General features: G+C 36.6%; 1 protein-coding gene and 1 pseudogene across 1 annotated transcript; both read right to left on the bottom strand.

The window, feature by feature from the left end:
- Positions 1-263: 263 nt before the first annotated feature.
- LOC149160570 (uncharacterized) lies at positions 264-1,700 on the bottom strand. The gene has a single exon (XM_089435182.1). The coding sequence runs from the start codon at positions 1,557-1,559 to the stop codon at positions 789-791; it is 771 nt and encodes a 256-aa protein (XP_089291308.1). The 5' UTR covers positions 1,560-1,700; the 3' UTR covers positions 264-788.
- A 15,847-nt stretch (positions 1,701-17,547) lies between these two features.
- On the bottom strand, positions 17,548-18,293 carry LOC149160569 (uncharacterized; annotated as a pseudogene).
- Positions 18,294-19,411: the final 1,118 nt, after the last annotated feature.

Here is a 19,411-nt window from a genome sequence, read left to right as displayed (position 1 = left end):
CATAAAAAAATTAAGTTTTTATGGTTAAAAAATTTATTTGACCCTATATATTCTATTTAGCATTTAAAAATACAATTTAAATAATGAAATTTTATTTTAAAAATTTTGTACATAAAAAATTTTGATCCATTCTAAACTTATGTTAAATTCATACTTAAGATAAATCTATACTACTTATTAATAAAATTGTGAATTAATATATACTTTAAAAATTAAAGAATTCCACACCTCCACTTTCACTTTTCATACCCATACTTAAAATAAATCTATAGTAATCAAATTGTAAATCAATATATACTTCAAAAATTGAAAATATCCCCCCACATACGCTTCACTTTTCATGTCCATACTTCCTAACTCCGAAAAGATAAAGCTACACCAACCTGCCCTTCTGCTACATAAAGATATGCATTTATACATAGCCTGAAGACGAACCCTTCTACTAAATAAAGAAAGATATGTATTTATATATACATAGTTTCAAGGCGAAGCCCCTGGGTTGAAAGCGTGTGTATGTACATATATATATACACACAGTCCACCACCACCACAGAACCAGAACCAACCCTTCAAGGGGCAAGATTCAACACTAAATTAATGGCGGATTATCTCTACTGGCCTGGCCTGGCCTGGCCTCAATTCTCAACTTGAAAATACTTGCCCACTTGAAATTAATCGAAAATTTCAGGCGGTGTCAATTATCTATCTATATATATATACCATAAAATTCAAGACATGTCTACTGATTACTGAAAATCATTTCAAGACTATTAACACTATTCCCTGTATCACATCTTCACGCTTTTAGAACAGTGTTGAATATTGGCAGTCTTGGTGGATAAATCAATAACCACATCGCAGACAGAGTATATAGTTACGTGCTTCTTAATAATATGCAGCAGATTAACCTTCCCTGCGAGTTTGGTGGAGGCGCTTACGGGCACAGACCCAGACAACCCGTCGGGCAGCAGGTTGGAATCGGAGAGCAAAACATCTGTGTAGATCGTCACGGAGACCGTCATGTGGGCGGTCTTGTCGGCCTTGATTTTTCCGGCGGGGATGAGCGCCTGCCCGATGGCCGAGCTGTGGTACGAGATGTAGGCGGTGCTGTCGCCGAACTTGAAGCTCGCCGCCTTGTTGGGGTTCTTGATCGACATTTCCGTGACCACGGTAACGTTCAGGTGGGGCTTCATCGTGGCCTGGTCGATGCCGGTGCTCAGGCCCTCCAGCTTCACGGAATCCACGTTTATCGTGGGGTCCTTCGTCTTGAACACCGTCAGTGCCAGAATCACGATGAGGAGCACCACCACGACGAGGCTCGCGACGCAGCAGGCGCAGCACCGTTGCCGGCGTTGCTTTCGGCGTTTCTTGAGGCCGAGGTAATCGTCGCCGTTTGTTAGCGGGGACTCGGCGCGCAGCGGCCGGGCGGCCTGCTGCTGCTGTTCTTTGTAGCTCAGTTGGCGCTCCATGGTGCGTGGCTGAATCGCGAGCTTCTCGTCGTCGCTGCGTGGCTGAATCGCGAGCTTCTCGTTGTCGCTGCGTCCGTTGGAATCTGCCATGGCTGGGAATTGAAGCGGGGGCCGAAGGAATTTTGACGCCTCTTGGCTGCCAATCCCCAATTTTTTTTTCAAGGGAAAAGAAAAGAGGCAAATCCAATTCTTGACGCCTCCTGGCCTCCAATCCCCAATCTTTTTTAGGGCAAAGAAAGGGGGCAAATCCAATTCTTGACGCCTCCTGACCGTCAATCCCCAACTTTTTTTTTTGGGCAAATCCAATTCTTGATGCTTGTCTCGGAATCCTCTGTATTTCTCTCACAGATCGGGATGAATGGGGCTTTTAAGAAGGGATTGTAGGTGAGTTCCCCGTGTTTTGACTTTTAGAGTTCACTTTTAGAAGGTTCTAATCACGTGGTCGTTATTCGTTGGTATGGACGGACTCGGGATGGTGTCGGGAATGTGACACAATCCTCGCCGACGGAGTAGCAGACTCTGATTGAATAGGAAGTACTGGTTGAAAATTCGAATGGTGGTACCGTGTCTCAGACGCGTGTTAGGACAATCACAACATTGATGCGTCATTTTTCGACGACTTTGATGCCCCGGGAAAAGATTCTCGGTGTGGATTCTGTTAATCGACGATGGTTTTTACGGATATTTAAGTTGTTGTTGTTTACCAGTTATAATATAGTTTGAGTGGGTTTAATGGTTAAGAGTACTTGATTCCTTTGCAGTAGTCTTTAACGCGACTTTTTGAAAGCCTTTCTGGCGATTTTTCCCGGTGAAAATCCGGCAGTAATTTATCGGAATCCAAGTTTGATAGCTAATTTCTGCACAATGAAACCGTCCCAGGGGTTTTTCAGGGTGCTGAATCTGAATATGCAGTTAAAAAACCATTTTAAATGCAACAAATCATGATTTCATCTCAATTTCTTCCGCCGGATTCCGTCACCGGAATCTCAAAAAGTCGCATTATAGACAACTCCGATTCCTTTTAAGAAGTTATAGGTTTACAAACTAGAGGGGTAGAGTATGTATGTCTTCGTAAACTTAGTAGTAAAATTGATGTCTAATCAAAGTGTTCCAGGGGTTTTTTAAATTCCCTGTTATACATATATAATAGTTATATAACGCCTTTTAATAAAAAAATTGTTGCCTTTTACAAATGCCCCAGTTTGGATAATTTTGATGGCCAGGTAGTATGTATGTGTGGGATTGTCTCTAAGTTACTTAAATTCCATTTTTAAGAGTGAAATTTATAAGATAAAAGCCTAATTTGCTCTAGTAATTTCACATGAAATCCATGAAGAGACACATTCTCTTAACAATATGGATTCTTCTAGAAAGCCAAAATAGTTAATGAATTGTAAACTCAAATAGGTATTTCTTCTAGAAAATCAGAGTAGTTAGTGAATTGTAAACTCAAATAGGTACTTTTATCTTTCTTGTTATATTAGTTTCTCATTGTTGCTCTCACATTGCTATAGATATTTTTATGTATTTGATGTAATAAATATATCTAATAAAATATTTCATTTGTAAAGGGATTTTAATTTAAGGTTTTTTTCTTTTTCTTTTCTATGTGGTAATTAACTAGAATCACATTGATAACCAAATGCTCAGTATAATGAGATATTTTCTCCACTTAATTTCAAATCCTATGAAACAATCTTTGACTTGTGCTCCCCACCATTATAGAATTTCAGCTTTCTATTCACCATATTAAAAAAAAAAAAAAAATTATAACTATAATAATAATATTTATAACTATATAAGTTAAAATTTAAGACATTAATTTTTTTAACTTTTTATTAAAATTACTAAAAAAAATTGTAATTTTAATTTACTAAATTTGTAAAAATAAATATTTTAAAATTTTGCAAAATGTTAAATCCGTTTTTATATTCAACTAATAAAATATTACAACTTCAACATTAAGCCCATACAGCTTGAGTGGGTCTAATGGTTAAGAGCATGTGTTTCCTCCTAAGAGGTCATAGGTTCAAAACCAAAGAGGGGTAGAGTATGTATACCTTTGTAGATGCCTTGCTAGACTTAGCAATCAAATCGTTGTGCGGAGGTAATATATTAGATTCTAAACTGTTGAAAATATTTTCCTCACGATTACAAGTTTAATATAATTATAAAGGTGGGTCCCTTGTCCCACAAACAAGAGGGTCTCATACACCATAATTATAAAGGTAGGTCCCTTGTCCCACAAACAAGAGGGTCTCATACACCAATTTGGTAAAATTTCAAAAAACTGTTGAAAATATTTTCCTCACCATTACAAGTTTAATATAATTATAAAGGTGGGTCCCTTGTCCCACAAACAAAAGGGTCTCATACACCATAATTATAAAGGTAGGTCCCTTGTCTCACAAACAAGAGGGTCTCATACACCAATTTGGTGTCAGGCTTGGCCGCGACCTTAAAAACAGATATTATTATTATTATTAAAAATGATATCACCAAATTAAATTCTAAACCAAAACAGAAAAAATCTCATAAAATTATATAAAAATTTCAAACAAACTGTTGAAAATATTTTCCTCACGATTACAAGTTTAATATAATTATAATTTAAGTTTGGGGTGAAACGATACGTTGAATTATGGTTTAATCACCATTACAATTTTAATATGAATTTTTTAATAATTATAATTTAAGTTCCGTGAGGTGAAATGATACGCTTAATTATGGTACAGGTTCCGTGTGGCAAAATGATACGTTTGGTTATGATTTTTGCTTAATTTTGATGACTTCACAGAGTCGAAAATTCCATAAAATTTTCAAATTGATAAGAACTTTTTATACTATTAAATTTTAAGCATAAAGAAATTTGAACAATCATATAGAAATTTGTTCGGACTCTTGTCTAAGAGAAATCCATTGCAACAATTAAAAATTATAAAGATCTTTTTCATCGGATATTAGTGAAGACCGTATTCGATTTTTGATAATGGGGAAATTATTATTTTGTCAATGGTTTGTGATACTGAATTTATTTCTCTCCAGAACATTTTCAAGTAATTTGGTTAAAAGTTTAGTTTAAAAGGGAAGAAAATATAATTTTAAATTATTATATTTGTAAATTTTAAATTATTATATTTGTAGATTTTAAATATTTAATTTTCTTTTCATTAAATTTATTTTCGTATTCAAAATTAAAATCTAAATAATTTTAATATTTTTGAAAAAAAAATCATCGTTAATAATTTGTTGTCATGATTTGGTTTTCTATTTTATCCTAACAATAAATTACATTAGATGATTTAAAAAGAGTCCACAAAATATCACTAATATAATTATTACAATCACAATTCAAATTTAGGAAAAAAACAAAAAACAAACAAACTGAATTTGGAAATTTTACCCTTATCAAATTAAAAAAAAAAAAAAAAAAACAAAAATATTATCAAAATATTGACCCGGAAAAATCAAACTTTCGTTTTTGATGGGAAAGGATTTATAAATGTAGCTCCGACTTAACTCTCCATACCGACCACACTAACTATTTTCAATGCACACAACTACGAGACTACCAAACAACTGTTTTCTAAGACTTCTTACCAAATAAAAAATTCTCTTTGGTCACTGATTTTTGCTTTTTATTTGTTAATAGGAAGGGCATCACTGTTTTTTGTCTCTTTCTGTTAGTACGGAGGTATCACTGATTTTTGTTTTGTTAGTATAAATGCATCATGATTTTTGCTTTGTCTTTGTTAATACGAAAGGTATAATCCATTTTTGTTTTGTTTTGTTTTTATGCGTGTTAGTTTGAACGTATCACTGAAATTTGTACATAACATTCATAGTAGAAGTATCTATACGTTATAGGTTATAATGTCATTTTTTTTTTCTCAAAATTTTGTTTTGACAAATATCTTTAAAAAACAAAAATGTTTGCTATAACAATTTTGTAATAATGAATTGACATGATCATTATCTCAAAGGGTAATTTTTTGGAGTAAAAAAAAGAATTAGGATTTTTTCGAGCGCTCAAATTTATTATTGTGGAGAGATAATTTCCTTCCCACTATTGTTTCATTGGTTTGGCACTTAACCTATCTAGTGCGGCGTGACAAGAGCCATGGCAAGTGCATTGGGGTGGCATACCGCTCCTTCAAGAATGTGGTGATAAGGAATGAAAGATTTGGTTCAAGCCATTAGATGCAAGCACCCCATCAATCCGTTGTAGGCCCAAGTAATGTGGATAAAAACAAAGACAATCCTCCATTGGGGTGAATTTGCAACATTGTATGCAAGGGAGATGCCTCCCTAAGGCAGCCAAGGATGCAAAATACAAAGTAAAATCGGACAAAATCAAGAGTTACATCTAGCATATGAAGGATCATGCTTTAATATGGAAGTTCATTGGCATTTTGCCAATAGAGAGAACATTGGTTGGATGGATCCACAAGGGCTTCACTCATTAAGCCTCTAACATATCATGTGCATTTGTGACATACTAAACAAAACCCTTAGTTTGACTACATATTGGAAAATACATCTAAAAATCATATTATTTAACCATCTACCAAAACGAACCCAATACACCTTTTCAATTTAAAGAACCCCTACTTTCACTAGATATTGTAGGTATCCCCTTTTTTCATTGACATTTTTTCTACCACTTCATATTTTTTCACTAATTTTTAAGCTCCATTTTTTACTTGCCAATATAAGAACCCTCTACCCCCTATTATATGTTCAATATATTGTCATTTTTCCGTCAATATATATCCCCCAATATGAATGCATGTGGTATGGTATTGCTCCCCCAGTGAAGACCACATGGATGGATCCAACAAAAATGGCAATTGAAGGGACACAATGATCTCGAGCTAAGAGTAATTTAAAATTAAATATTGAAATACTTTTGTAGGTTAAATGTAGTTTTTTTTTAACTTTCGAAATAAAGTTTAATTGAGAAATTAAAAATATGTACCTGCAAAACAAACGTCAATAAAAAAGACCGTAAGAACAAGTTAATAATAGATTTCACCCTTGATGGGCTACATCTCCAAGTCCACTTTAAATGAGAAATCTTTACATTAAAAATGATGCAAAACACTTCAAACGTTTTCTTACATCAACATTCATCTCCAACCTACAATAAAAATGCTTTCGAGGTCCTTCTAAGAAAACTACAAGACCGTTGGAATACTCTTTTTGTCTGTTTCTTGAAAACAAAAAGGCTTTAGAGCCTTTATTTGGAAAAGCTTTATTGCAATTTACACCTTCAAGTTTTGCACAATATATTTCATAACTCCAAGCCATCGTGCAATAGTAAAGCACAAGGTTAATATAAGTAAGGTTGCAAGCTCAATCCTCAATTGTCTAAGAATTTTGTGATATAATTGGGATTTCATTTATAGAACCTTTACTTAGCTTAATGGAGCACACATCTCTGCCTAGTGGTAATGCATAGCATTTATGCTGACTAGGTTGAGGGTCCAAATCTTGCTATTGCCACAATTTTGTAATACATATTTGACCTACCTAGACCTTTTAGAGGTCCATGTGTCAACCTCTAGTTGGTCCACCTGGATCCATGTGTCATCTTTCCATGTCATCCATTCCATATGTCACCCTATCATCATGCAATGTCACTATCTTGTGTGACATTTATCATCCTTTTGTCTCACCCTTGTTTTTCCTTTAACTTACGAAGGCCATAATTTTCACATATAGTGTCTGTTTGAGCATGTTCAAATTGTGTTGGAAAGCCCTTGACAAGCTCTTTGACATGGAGATATTTTCATCATAATTTGAAACCATTAATTTGGATCGATTATGGGAATCCTCCTAGATCTATCCTCCCCATTAAGAATATTTTGGACCACCAAAAGTTTTGTTTTATTTAGCAAGTGAGAGTACAACTCCCTGATTTTTTCGATTTCCATCCATCATGCTTTACTTAAATGCATTCCTTTTATACCCACATGAATATATTCCACATCATCTCTTTATGAAGTCCTCGCCTTCCTATCAAGAATAACATCTTCTTGCAACTCATTGAAATATTCAAAAGAAAAGTCATCAATAGTGTTGGAAAATCGGAAGGATTTATGATTAGATCATATTTTCCTTTCTTTGATAACTACTAGTGAAATTTGTGGACTTCTTATTTATTTAGTTATGTTCTTATTTCATCAAACAATTATCAAAAACATAAACATGAAGATCACAAGAAAATAGAGAAGACGAGATATAGGCTCCAAGCCAGGGCAAAACCCCTCCAAGGGTAAAACCCATAAAATTCTCTTCTTATAGAATCAGATCAAATGAGATATCCAAAATCCTTTCACCTTTTAGAAGCCAATTCAAGCCCTCCTTTTGCTCAGGTTTTGACCTTCCTCTTTCTCTATGAAATTTCAAATCATATGCTTCAAATTGTGTCTGAAATGACTCCAACTTTCTTCTATTTATACTTATCCAGAGTGGTGCGGATAATCATGTCCCTCAAGGGAGAGCCTACATTATAGGTAGGGACAACTTGACTTCTAGAAGGAATTTTTACCTAAAATACATATTTAAAAAATTATTTTTCCTTTTTCTTTTGAAAGTCCAAATGGGAATTGACTCTTTGACTCATGAAAAATATTCTTTTGACTTTGACAAACCCTAGAAGCATGAATAAAATTCTTGACCTAAATGACCAATTGACTTGACCATGAAAATCATGTTTGAAAAATAATATTTATTTTTATTCTTTTTCATTTTACATAAAATATATAATAACACAAGTACAATGAGAATTATGAAGACCGGACCTAGTTACATCCTCCAACACTCCCTCTTAAGTAGGGAGGTATTCATAATTCCATAATTGGTACAAGGATACTTCTCAAATTGAAATATTCTCATAAGAAGAGTTAGATCGACATCATAGCCATCATATACTATTTCAAGGATCTAGATACCATCTAGGCTACTGTCAAGGTATTAACCCAAGATCTTTCAGGGATCTAAGTGCCATCTAAGTTTTTTCCAAGGTACCAACCCAACATCTCAAAGGGATCTAGGTACCATCTAAGCTACTACCAAGGTAAAAACCCATCTACTTTTAGGTATCTAGGTACCATCTAGGCTACTACCAAGGTACCAACCCATCTTATAGGGATCTAGGTACCATGTAGGCTACTTCCAAGGTATCAACCCATCTTACAGGGATCTAGGTACCATCTAGGCTATTGCCAATGTACCAACCCATCTTACAAGGATCTAGGTACCATCTAGTCTACTACCAAGTTACCAACCCTATGTACCATCATATAGGTTATTCAGCCTAAGGTACAACAACTAGTCACCATGATCCAGTTGGCGCCTCAACCTCATGATATCCAAACTAGTACAAGTTTGTGATCACCAAGGTTAAACCTTTAGAAACATCCATGTTCCAATTATATAGGGTTGGCCAAACCCTATAGAGCATTCAATTCCTCACACCACAAGTCAAAACCCTAAAGGGTACTTACATTACAGAGTTGCCATTATCTTTGGTCAAACCCTAACATCATAGGCCTCAGTCTAGGCCAAAAAACTCAATCAACAAGCAATCTGATCCAGATTTAAACAGGAATGCAACAAATTACAAATATAACAATAAATACAAATATGCGGTAGAAATAACACTTCATTTCATTAATATCAAATACTAAAATATGCTTACAAATAGAATGGAAATAAGACTAGCTCGAGCGATGGTAGCTTATCTCTGAGAAGAGATGTGGTAGCTACATGCCTTTGAACTATGTTACAATGAGGCTCAAGGGTCTTTTTATTATTGAAAAATAAGAGAAAACCCTAAACAACCAAAACCCCAACTTGAGGAGATGTAACGCCAAGAGTTTACGGGCCCCATTGGGGTTAGTTGGACAACCAACTTCCCAGGGTCGCGGTTTGGTCATATTATCTTAGTTTGACACGCATGATACCCCGTTAGAAAGATATCTCCGAGGACTACGATGGAAAAGACAATTTTATCAAAAAATTGCTAGTGGCAGATTGTCAAAAAAACGTCGTTTAGGGCCTCAAAATGGCTCAAGAAGTTTAGGACCCAAAAAACTACTAAAAATAGTAAATTGTGCTACAATTAAGGAAACTGAAAAAACTGAAAGAAATAATGGTGGGGGTCCAAGTGGAATTGGTGGGTGGTCACCAATATCCACCTGGATCACAATCAATCCTGACAAAGGCACCCACTCTTATAAAGTGACTGGGCCAACACATAAAGACACCTACTCTTCTGAGTAATTGAGCCTTAAGGACCATTCTTCCTAAACTAGGAGAATTTCTTCCCTTAACAATAGTCTAGGCCATTCTTCCTAAATCTGGAGAATGTCTTCCCTGATTTTATTTCATAAATGCTCCCTCTTACTAAGAGAATTTATCTTAATAATTCCAAGCTTGTCCCTGAGGTACATGTACTTCATCCATGACAGAGGCTTTTTCAAAATCCTATCACAACTTAGCCTTTAAATATAATTTAAAGATAATACTTAAAAACATAGCTTAAAATTAGAGAGTTGAATTGCTCCCTCTGAATCAAAACTTCCTTTTAAAAATTATAGTTCTTTTTGGATCCAAATATTCCTATGAATCCACATCCTTGTTAAGATTAAGAGCTTCCTTTGAAGTTTTTTTATATCTAGGATTTGTCATATACTTTACTTTGATATTATAACTTATTCTAGCCCATAAAATTTATAGCATGTACCTTTTATGAACAACATCATTTCCCTCTTTCCATCATGCACATTATTATCAAGAAGTCATCATTAAGCACAAATCCTGCATCACTTTGTCCTTCCCTCCTTCTCATCTTTCTTCCACCATTTTGATAGCCTTCATTATGTACCTACAATTCTCTCCAACAAGTACAACCAAGCAAAATATACAAACACAAGAGAATATAATCAAGAGGATACTTATCTCTTACGAGTATGCCAACTCCTTTAGTATGATGCCAATTTGAGAGCTAGAATTTCTAGTTATCCAAGATTACTAGGGTCTTCAAATCCTTCTAGAGTTCATAAACCCTAGATTCTCCGTTAGTCAAGAAAACCCTAGAAATCATATATTTCTATTTTCTATAGAATAAAGAAATAGTAGAGGCATCATTCCTATGATATTTTCAAATGTATGCAAGAATATCTATGTTAGCCCTATTCATGATGTACTGCAAAAATATATACGAACCTTTCTCTAGTTTAACCTTTTAGCAGAGATTCTTTTGTTGTCATATTTCTCCATCAGCCATGCCTTAATTCATTCTTAACTTCGATCATATCGTCATGCCTTCTCTATTTTATGATTGAGATCTCATATTGTTGTACCTTCATATGTATCAAAATGTAAACAATATATTCCATATTCCTCAGGACTTTGTTTTTAATGTTAAGTCACAAACATTGCTATAAAACCATGCTAAATGATGCCATTGTATATAAGAACGGAACCATATTTGCAATGATGCCTCTATTATATAATTATGATGCCTCTGTTGAATGTGATGCCACTGTGTATATTTTAGATTCAACGGAGTGATGTCACCGAGAGTGTTTCACATTCAATATGTGAAAACTTTAGAGCACACATATGAAATATGAGCAATTGTATTGAGTGTGAACCATTCTGAAATTGATATCTAACCCAATGATCCAGTGCCACTATGAATTTGATTCCACATGAAAACAATACAAGCTTATGAGATTGTAATGCAAGCCTTTAGTTTTTTGTCAAGACATTATGTAATATATCAAGCATCATGATGCTATTGATGTTATGTTCCATGAGCCATAGTTACGAGTGGTGCTTCTATATAAAGAATTCCACTGATCCGGATCTCTTCAGCTACCAAAATTAACCAAGATCTTTTACTTCTATGATGTTAGAAAAATTGCATTCAAAATAGCATGATAAGCCACATGTGCATATTGTAAATAAGATGAAACATAATAACAACCATCAAATTGAAGAACACACACACACATTGATAACGAAGTTCACTGTGTGTGGGTTACGTCTCCGGACCCTAGTGTCAATAGTGGGGAGGTCGCTTCATTAAATGCTGCAAGATGATGATGAGTACATAGTACATTCTTTGTCATTACAAGGATCAATACCCTCAATCAGAGTGGCATGTCTCTCCATGAGATATTCTCAAGAACTCTAACTCATATGGACAAATTCCCTCAACAAGAGTTGCACGTCTCTCCACGAGATGTTCTCCCTATAGAAAGTCTCACTCAAATGGGAATTCCTTCAAATGATAAGCTAATAAAATCTCACATGATGTGGCATACAATTATCCCTCAACATAATGGAAATTAGGGATCTCAACAATAAAAAAAGTCATCTCAGCAAATCAGAAGAAAAGCATAACATAACAACATCATATACCTCCACTTTCGGGGATGGCCGAAAAATGAAAAGTTGAGTTGTTGAAACGAACATCATCACTACATTTGTGGCGCAAAATCATGTCAAATGACTATAAAATTTTCCCCTTTATGACACCATCAAATTCTGGACCCTCGGGAATCTTGAAGATTCCCCCAAAGATTCCTTCCTAAAGATGGCCAAAAAATCCATTGCTGAGATGAATATTATGAGCACACCATTGTTCTCCCAGTAAAATTCTTTGAAAAATGACTATAAAGTTGGCACCATTCTGCCTCGTTCAAAAATCTGTTGAAAAGTGTGCAACAAGAAATGTAAAAATAGAAATTGTTAAAAATAGCAGTTTGGCCAGTGTGGAATTTTGGCCACCTTGGGTGAGAGGTGAAACTGCTAAAAATAGCATCTTCTAAAAATAACATTTCTGGGTCCCTTCCTATTTATAACAATCCCTGGTCTATCTATAGGAATTAAATTTGAATTTGGTCTTACCAGCAGTTTGGAATATTAATTAATTAATTTTCCATGAGTTAATTAGTTAAGGAAAAGAAAATTTGAAGTCTTTGTGAGAACATGCAATTATTTCTCCACTAATTGGGGAATGTGTCCTTGATTTTCTCCAGTGATTGAGGAATTAAGGATGAGTTCTATATTGAGAGGATCAGTTGACTTAATTTAACTTAATCAAGTTTAGTTAGATTAATTTAACAAGTTGTTAAATTAATGAGATACAATTTGTTGATGCTTGCATGCAAGTGACAACTGTTATTTTTAGATAACTGTGTATTCACTCATGGATAACTGATGCATGTCAATTTTGTCAGAGACCCAGTTGAGATCAGATGTGGGACAGTGTACTATCAGATGCTAGGATATTTCTAGTAAGTATTCCTTGCATGGGGAAGGAAGCTTCTTCCTTCTATGACTATGTAGTTGGACCTAAGGTGACAATAGGTATGGTCAGGCCTATTTACATGTGTTTTGTAATTGGACCCCAATCAAAACTGCGCAAGGAAATAGGAGCTTGGACTTGAGGTGCAGCCTTTATATATAGGGCTAGGTAGTCCATGAGCTTTATCATCAGAGTACAGAGAGAGCAGGATAGCTTTTGAGCTGATTCTTTTTGTATGTTGTTGAGGATTTCCACTTGATTGATAATACAGTGTTGGGGTTTTATGCTGGTGCTTTCCCCAGTGATATATTATGTGTTATGTGTGATTGATTCCTTCTTATCAGTTATATGTGTTCATGCTTGATGTTGCTCATGTTCAATTAAGCTTCCGCTAAGTTTATGGTAGATGTAGATCTAGTATTATGCTTTAGTACATTGCATATATCAGTTGTATCTGCAGGTGAAATTTCTACATGATATCAGTGAGCTAGCTAATTTGTAGAGAAAATTCTACATGGTATCAGAGCAAAGGTGATCAAAGGAGAGAACAGTGTATTGAGAGGAGATTTCAAAGTTTTGAGTTTTGGGCTGAGAGTTTACAGAGAAGATCTAAAAAAATTTTGTACAAAATTTTCAGAAATAAATAGCATATTTGGATTCCTTGTGGAAAAAGATCCAAATTCAAAAAAAAATCGGCTGAATCAGAGTTCGGATGAGGGAGATATTGCTGATTTAAAATCAGCTCTTTTTCCAGAAAATTTCGTGACGGAGGAAAATATGAAACAGATTGGTGTGCTAGCCAAGAACTTGTATGCACTTGAGGTACAAGATGCATGCAAATCCTTTAGGAGCAAAGCGAAGTTTAGATATTTGGTGGTTGAGAGGGAGAGTAAATTACCTCTCAACATGCAGCGTCAGAAGAAGTCTTAGACAATTGTGGAGGAGCCACAATTGGTGAAGAAGCTTCAGGAGGTTATGGAGCAGCCACAACTGGAGAAGCTGAGAGGAGACTGAGTGGAGGCATCCACTCATGCAGAGACCTCCAGTAGGGGGAAATTCCGAGCCTGGTGGGCAGAGGGATCACATGCATCCATACCTCCAGGTAGGAGGTGGGGCGATGTGGAGTGATTGTCCCAAGAAGGCTGGAATAGGGGCAGGATCCTTGAGGTACCCAACCTCTTTGATTTGACTTTGCTACAGGAGCCCCGATGAGGAGTAGCACGACTGACTGATTGGGTAGAGACAGATGTGGATGGAGCGGCAGAGAGAGCTACAATGCAGGGAATCCCAAGATAGTGCAGAGCATGTAGGCTGCAGCAATGCAAGAGGCACAAGTGTGTTGCACAGTGCAAGGTAGCACAGAGAAGGGTGTAATGGTGTGAGATGCATGGAGATGTTGTAGTAGCGCAGAGGTTAGAGAGGGAGCACTTGTCAGCAACAGGTAGAGCTTCAACATCAGAGTATGTTTCTAGCCCAACAAAGAGGTCAGTTGGGAGTTTTTTTGTTCCGAGTGTTGCTAGAGCAATCGCACTTGGTAGATGTGTTGCATGCAGAACATTCTAGAGTTACAGGATCGGGTTCGAGAGGAAGCCTCTCTTGTTGAGAGGGAGTGTTTTAAAGTGTGCAACAAGAAATGTAATAGAAATTTCTAAAAATAGCAGTTTGGCCAGTGTGGAATTTTGGCCACGTTGGGTGAGAGGTGAAACTGCTAAAAATAGCATCTTCTAAAAATAACATTTCTGGGTCCCTTCCTATTTATAGCAATCCTTAGTCTATCTATAGGAAGTAAATTCGAATTTGGTCTTACCAGTGGTTTGGAATATTAATTAATTAATTCTCCATGAGTTAATTAGTTAAGGAAAAGCAAACTTGAAGTCTTTGTGAGAACATGCAATTATTTCTCCACTAATTGGGGAATGTGTCCTTGATTTGCTCAAGTGATTGAGGAATTAATGATGAGTTCTATATTGAGAGGATCAGTTGACTTAGTTTAACTTAGTCAAGTTCAGTTAGATTAATTTAACAAGTTGTTAAATTAATAAGATACAGTTTGTTGATGCTTGCACGCATGTGACAACTGTTATTTTCAGATAACTGTGTATTCACTCATGGATAACTGATGCATGTTAGTTCTGTCAGAGACCCAGTTGAGATCAGATGTGGGACAATGTACTATCAGATGCTAGGATATTTCTAGTAAGTATTCCTTGCATGGAGAAGGAAGCTTCTTCCTTCTATGACTGCATAGTTGGACCTGAGGTGACAGCAGGTATGATTAGGCCTATTTACATGTGTTTTGTAATTGGACCCCAATCAAAACTGCGCAAGGAAATAGGAGCTTGGACCTAAGGTGCAACCTTTATATACAGGGCTAGGTAGTCCATGAGCTTTATCTTCATAGTACAGAGAGATAAGGATAGCTTTTGAGCTGATTCTTTTTGTATGTTGTTGAGGATTTCCACTTGATTGATAATACAATGTTGGGGTTTTATGCTGGTGCTTTCCCCAGTGATATATGCTGTGTTATGTGTGATTGATTCCTTCTTATCAGTTATATGTGTTCATGCTTGATGTTGCTCATGTTCAATTAAGCTTCCGCTAAGTTTATGGTAGATGTAGATCTAGTATTATGCTTTAGCACATTGCATATATCAGTTGAATCTGCAGGTGAAATTTCTACATGATATCAGTGAGCTAGCTGATTTGTAGAGAAAATTCTACAAAATCAGCCTCCAAGGGAATCTTTTAGATTCCAAAAGAATCTCCAAAGATTCCTTGTTGTTGCCCGCTTAAATTTATACTGCTCAGATGGAGATTCTGACTACATAGTTGGACTCCTGGTGATAAAACGTGCAAAAATGGCTATCCACTTTTTAAATTCTAAAACTGGCATCTCTAGCCCTCCAAGGGAATATTTTTGAAATCAAGAGATTCTCCTTACTCATGGTTCCACTTCTCTTCCTGGGCAAGGTTCTGTCGCTCCTCCAATCTGCCTCCTTACGCTCTATTGTATCGTTGGGCAAAATGGATGAATTTAAATAATGTTTGTATTGCAGACTTTACTAAGTGGGGTCATTGGCCGAATGATAAAGTGCCAAGTTTGGATTAGGCAGGTCGGGGGTTCTAACCTCACCAACCCCCCATTTAGAAATGATGTGTTATATAGTTTTATTGATCGGTTCTAACTGTTTACGGTTAGTGGAGTTCACATATAGAACGCGGCAGTTAAATATTTTTCTGGCAGTTATGTTAAATACAGTGGTCAATGTTGTTTTGTGGTTGCATGGTTACATATGGAATCTGTGTCTGGTGTTACATGTATTTTTGGGGCCGCCTGTTGGGGCCGACCCACGTGGGCTGGGCGAGTTCAAACCTCACCAACCTTGGCAATGTTAATACGTGGTGGCATGTGACTCGGGCAAGGTTCGCGGTACATGCAACCCCGACCCAATATATTTGATTTATAATTAATATAACAATGTAATGCGAGGGTGGCGGAGGTGGCAGCCCACCACCCCTATTATTATTATTATGTACATATACATATACATATACATATACATATATACACACACACACACACACATATATATATGTATATGTATATAGATATATATATGTATATAGATATACATATATATATAGATACATATATACATATATGTACATATACATACATACATACATATATATATATATATATATATATATATATATATATATATATATAATTTTCTAAACAACGAGGTTATTTTTTATTTTTCTCGAAAATAAGGGTCATTTGGATTTTTAACTATTTGACAAATTTGCCCATTCTTGTGATCGGATTTCATGCGCCAGGTCTCTGCCAATTCGTTGCCTCCTTAAGCACGCCACTTGTCCAACTTTGAAAAAAAAATTGACCAACTATGCTTGACCATACGAACTTGGATTTGAATATCGTTCACACTGTTGGAATCAAGGCGACGAGCACTATGATCTGGTCCTGGTTGCAATTTATATGAATACATTGATTTTTGAGGTTTCCCATAGCCACTACTGAATTCTGAGCGTGCCTGGAGCCACCGAGATCATTCCTCCCCACTGAGGAGATTTTGATCCTCCAAAAGCATGAACATAATCTGCAACTACTATGCTACATTGTATGCACCACAAGTGTCCTAACAGATCACCCTTCCTTCTCCTTTACCCTTGTCCTTTGGAGCCATAAGTGATGAACTGACCCTTGCATCCTCTGCAAACCTCTATTACAATCTTTGAAAATTACATGCCCAATTACATGACCAATAATGACCCAAACATCCCCATACTTGCCAAGAGTTTATAAGACACACTCTTTGGTCAAGTTTACATCAAAATAGAGTCCAATACCCCAACTATCAATAAAAATTCCAAAACATCATCTTTTCTTTAATAAGAGATGGAAAACACATCATCACTTTTACATTTATATCGCAACACATGATTTACAAAATGTGGCCATGACAAGCTACCAAATCTAGTAAAACCATCTCTCACTCATAAAGGTGAATGGGTCCTCTCCCTGTGGCAGATTTGCTTGTTGAACAACTTTTCCAACTGGTTCCTGCATGGGTGCTTTGTCCTTGAGACGCTACCCTAGATGGAGCCTCCAACACGTGGCTCTTTGATGTCCACCTTTGTTGAAATGACTGTAAAAAGTATTCTTCCTTTAGACCTCCTTTACTTGCTTCCTTCCTTGATGTGGAGAAGGTCTTTCATGCCTCATCCTCTTTAGATCGTCACGGAGACCGTCATGTGGGCGGTCTTGTCGACCTTGATTTTTCCGGCGGGGATGAGCGCCTGCCCGATGGCCGAGCCGTGGTACGAGATGTAGGCGGTGCTATCGTCGAACTTGAAGCTCGCTGCCTTGTTGGGGTTCTTGATCGACATTTTTGTGACCACGGTAACGTTCAGGTGGAGCTTCATCGTGGCCTGGTCGATGCCAGTGCTCAGGCCCTCCAGCTTCACGGAATTCACGTTTATCGTGGGGTCCTTCGTCTTGAACATCGTCAGTGCCAGAACCACGATGAGGAGCACCACCACGACGAGGCTCACGACGTAGCAGGCGCAGCACCGTTGTCGGCGTTGCTTTTGGCGTTTCTTGAGGTCGAGGTAATCGTCGCCGTTTGTTAGCGGGGACTCGGCGCGCAGCGGCCGGGCGGGCTGCTGCTGCTATTCTTTGTAGCTCAGTTGGCGCTCCATGGTGTGTGGCTAAATCGTGAGCTTCTGGTCGTCGCTGCGTCCGTTGGAATCTGCCATGGATGGGAATTGAAGCGAGGGCCGAAGGAATTTTGACGCCTCTTGGCTGCCAATCCCCAAATTTTTTTTCAAGGGAAAAGAAAAGGGGCAAATCCAATTCTTGACACCTCCTGGCCTTCAATCCCCGATCTTTTTTAGGGCAAAGAAAGGGGGCAAATCCAATTCTTGATGCCTCCTGACCGCCAATCCCCAATTTTTTTTGGGCAAAGAAAGCGGGGCAAATCCAATTATTGATGCTTGTCTCGGAATCCTCTATATTTCTCTCACAGATCGGGATGAATGGGGCTTTTAAAAAGGGATTGTAGGTGAGATCCCCGTGTGTTGACTTTTAGAGTTCATTTTTAGAAGGTTCTAATCACGTGGTCGTTATTCGTTGGGTATGGACAGACTCGGGATGGTGTCAAGAATGTGACACAATCCTCGCCGACGGAGTAGCAAACTGTGATTGAATAGGAAGTACTGGTTGAAAATTCGAAGGGTGGTAAAGAAGTCAGGCCGTGTCTCAGACGCGTGTTAGGAAAATCACAACATTGATGCGTCATTTTTCGACAATTTTGATGCCCCGGGAAAATATTCTCGGTGTGGATTCTGTTAATCGACGATGGTTTTTACTGATATTTAAGTTGTTGTTGTTTACCAGTTATAATATAGTTTGAGTGGTTTAATGGTTAAGAGTATTTGATTCCTTTTAAGAAGTTATAGGTTAAAAAACTAGAGGGTTAGAGTATGTATGCCTTCGTAACTTAGTAGTCAAATTGATGTCTAATCAAAGTGTTCCAAGAGTTTTTTAAATTTACTATATAATAGTTAGACAATGCCTTTTAATAAAAAATTGGTGCCTTTTACAAATGACCCAGTTTGGATAATTTTGATGGCCAAGCAGTATGTATGTGTGGGATTGTTTATAAGTTACTTAAATTTAAATTAAAATTAATAATAATCCATTTTTAAGAGTGAAATTTATGAGATAAAAACCTAATTTGCCCCAGTAATTTCACATGAAATCCATGAAGAGACACATTCTCTTAACAATATGGATTCTTCTAGAAAGCTAAACTAGTTAATGAATTGTAAACTCAAATAGGTATTTCTTCTAGAAAGCCAGAATAGTTAGTGAATTGTAAACTCAAATATGTCCTTTTATCTTTCTTGCTATATTAGTTTCTCATTGTTGCTCTCATATTGTTATAGATATTTTTATGTATTTGACGTAATAAGTATATCTAATAAAATATTTCATTTGTAAAGGGATTTTAATTTAAGGTTTTTTCTCTTTTTCTTTTGTATGTGGTAATTAACTAGAATCACATTGATAACCAAATGGTTAGTATAATGA

This window comes from Pinus tabuliformis, chromosome 5_2, assembly GCF_031772625.1.
Source record: "Pinus tabuliformis cultivar Carrire ecotype Pingquan chromosome 5_2, CPIR1, whole genome shotgun sequence".
Classification (NCBI taxonomy): domain Eukaryota; kingdom Viridiplantae; phylum Streptophyta; class Pinopsida; order Pinales; family Pinaceae; genus Pinus; species Pinus tabuliformis.
The sequence above is the reverse complement of the archived record's forward strand: the minus strand, read 5'-3'. Positions and strand labels throughout refer to the sequence as shown.

Excerpts from the sequence above, each read along its gene's own strand:
- LOC149160570 (XM_089435182.1), bottom strand. The coding sequence starts at position 1,559 with ATGGCAGATTCCAACGGACGCAGCGACAACGAGAAGCTCGCGATTCAG.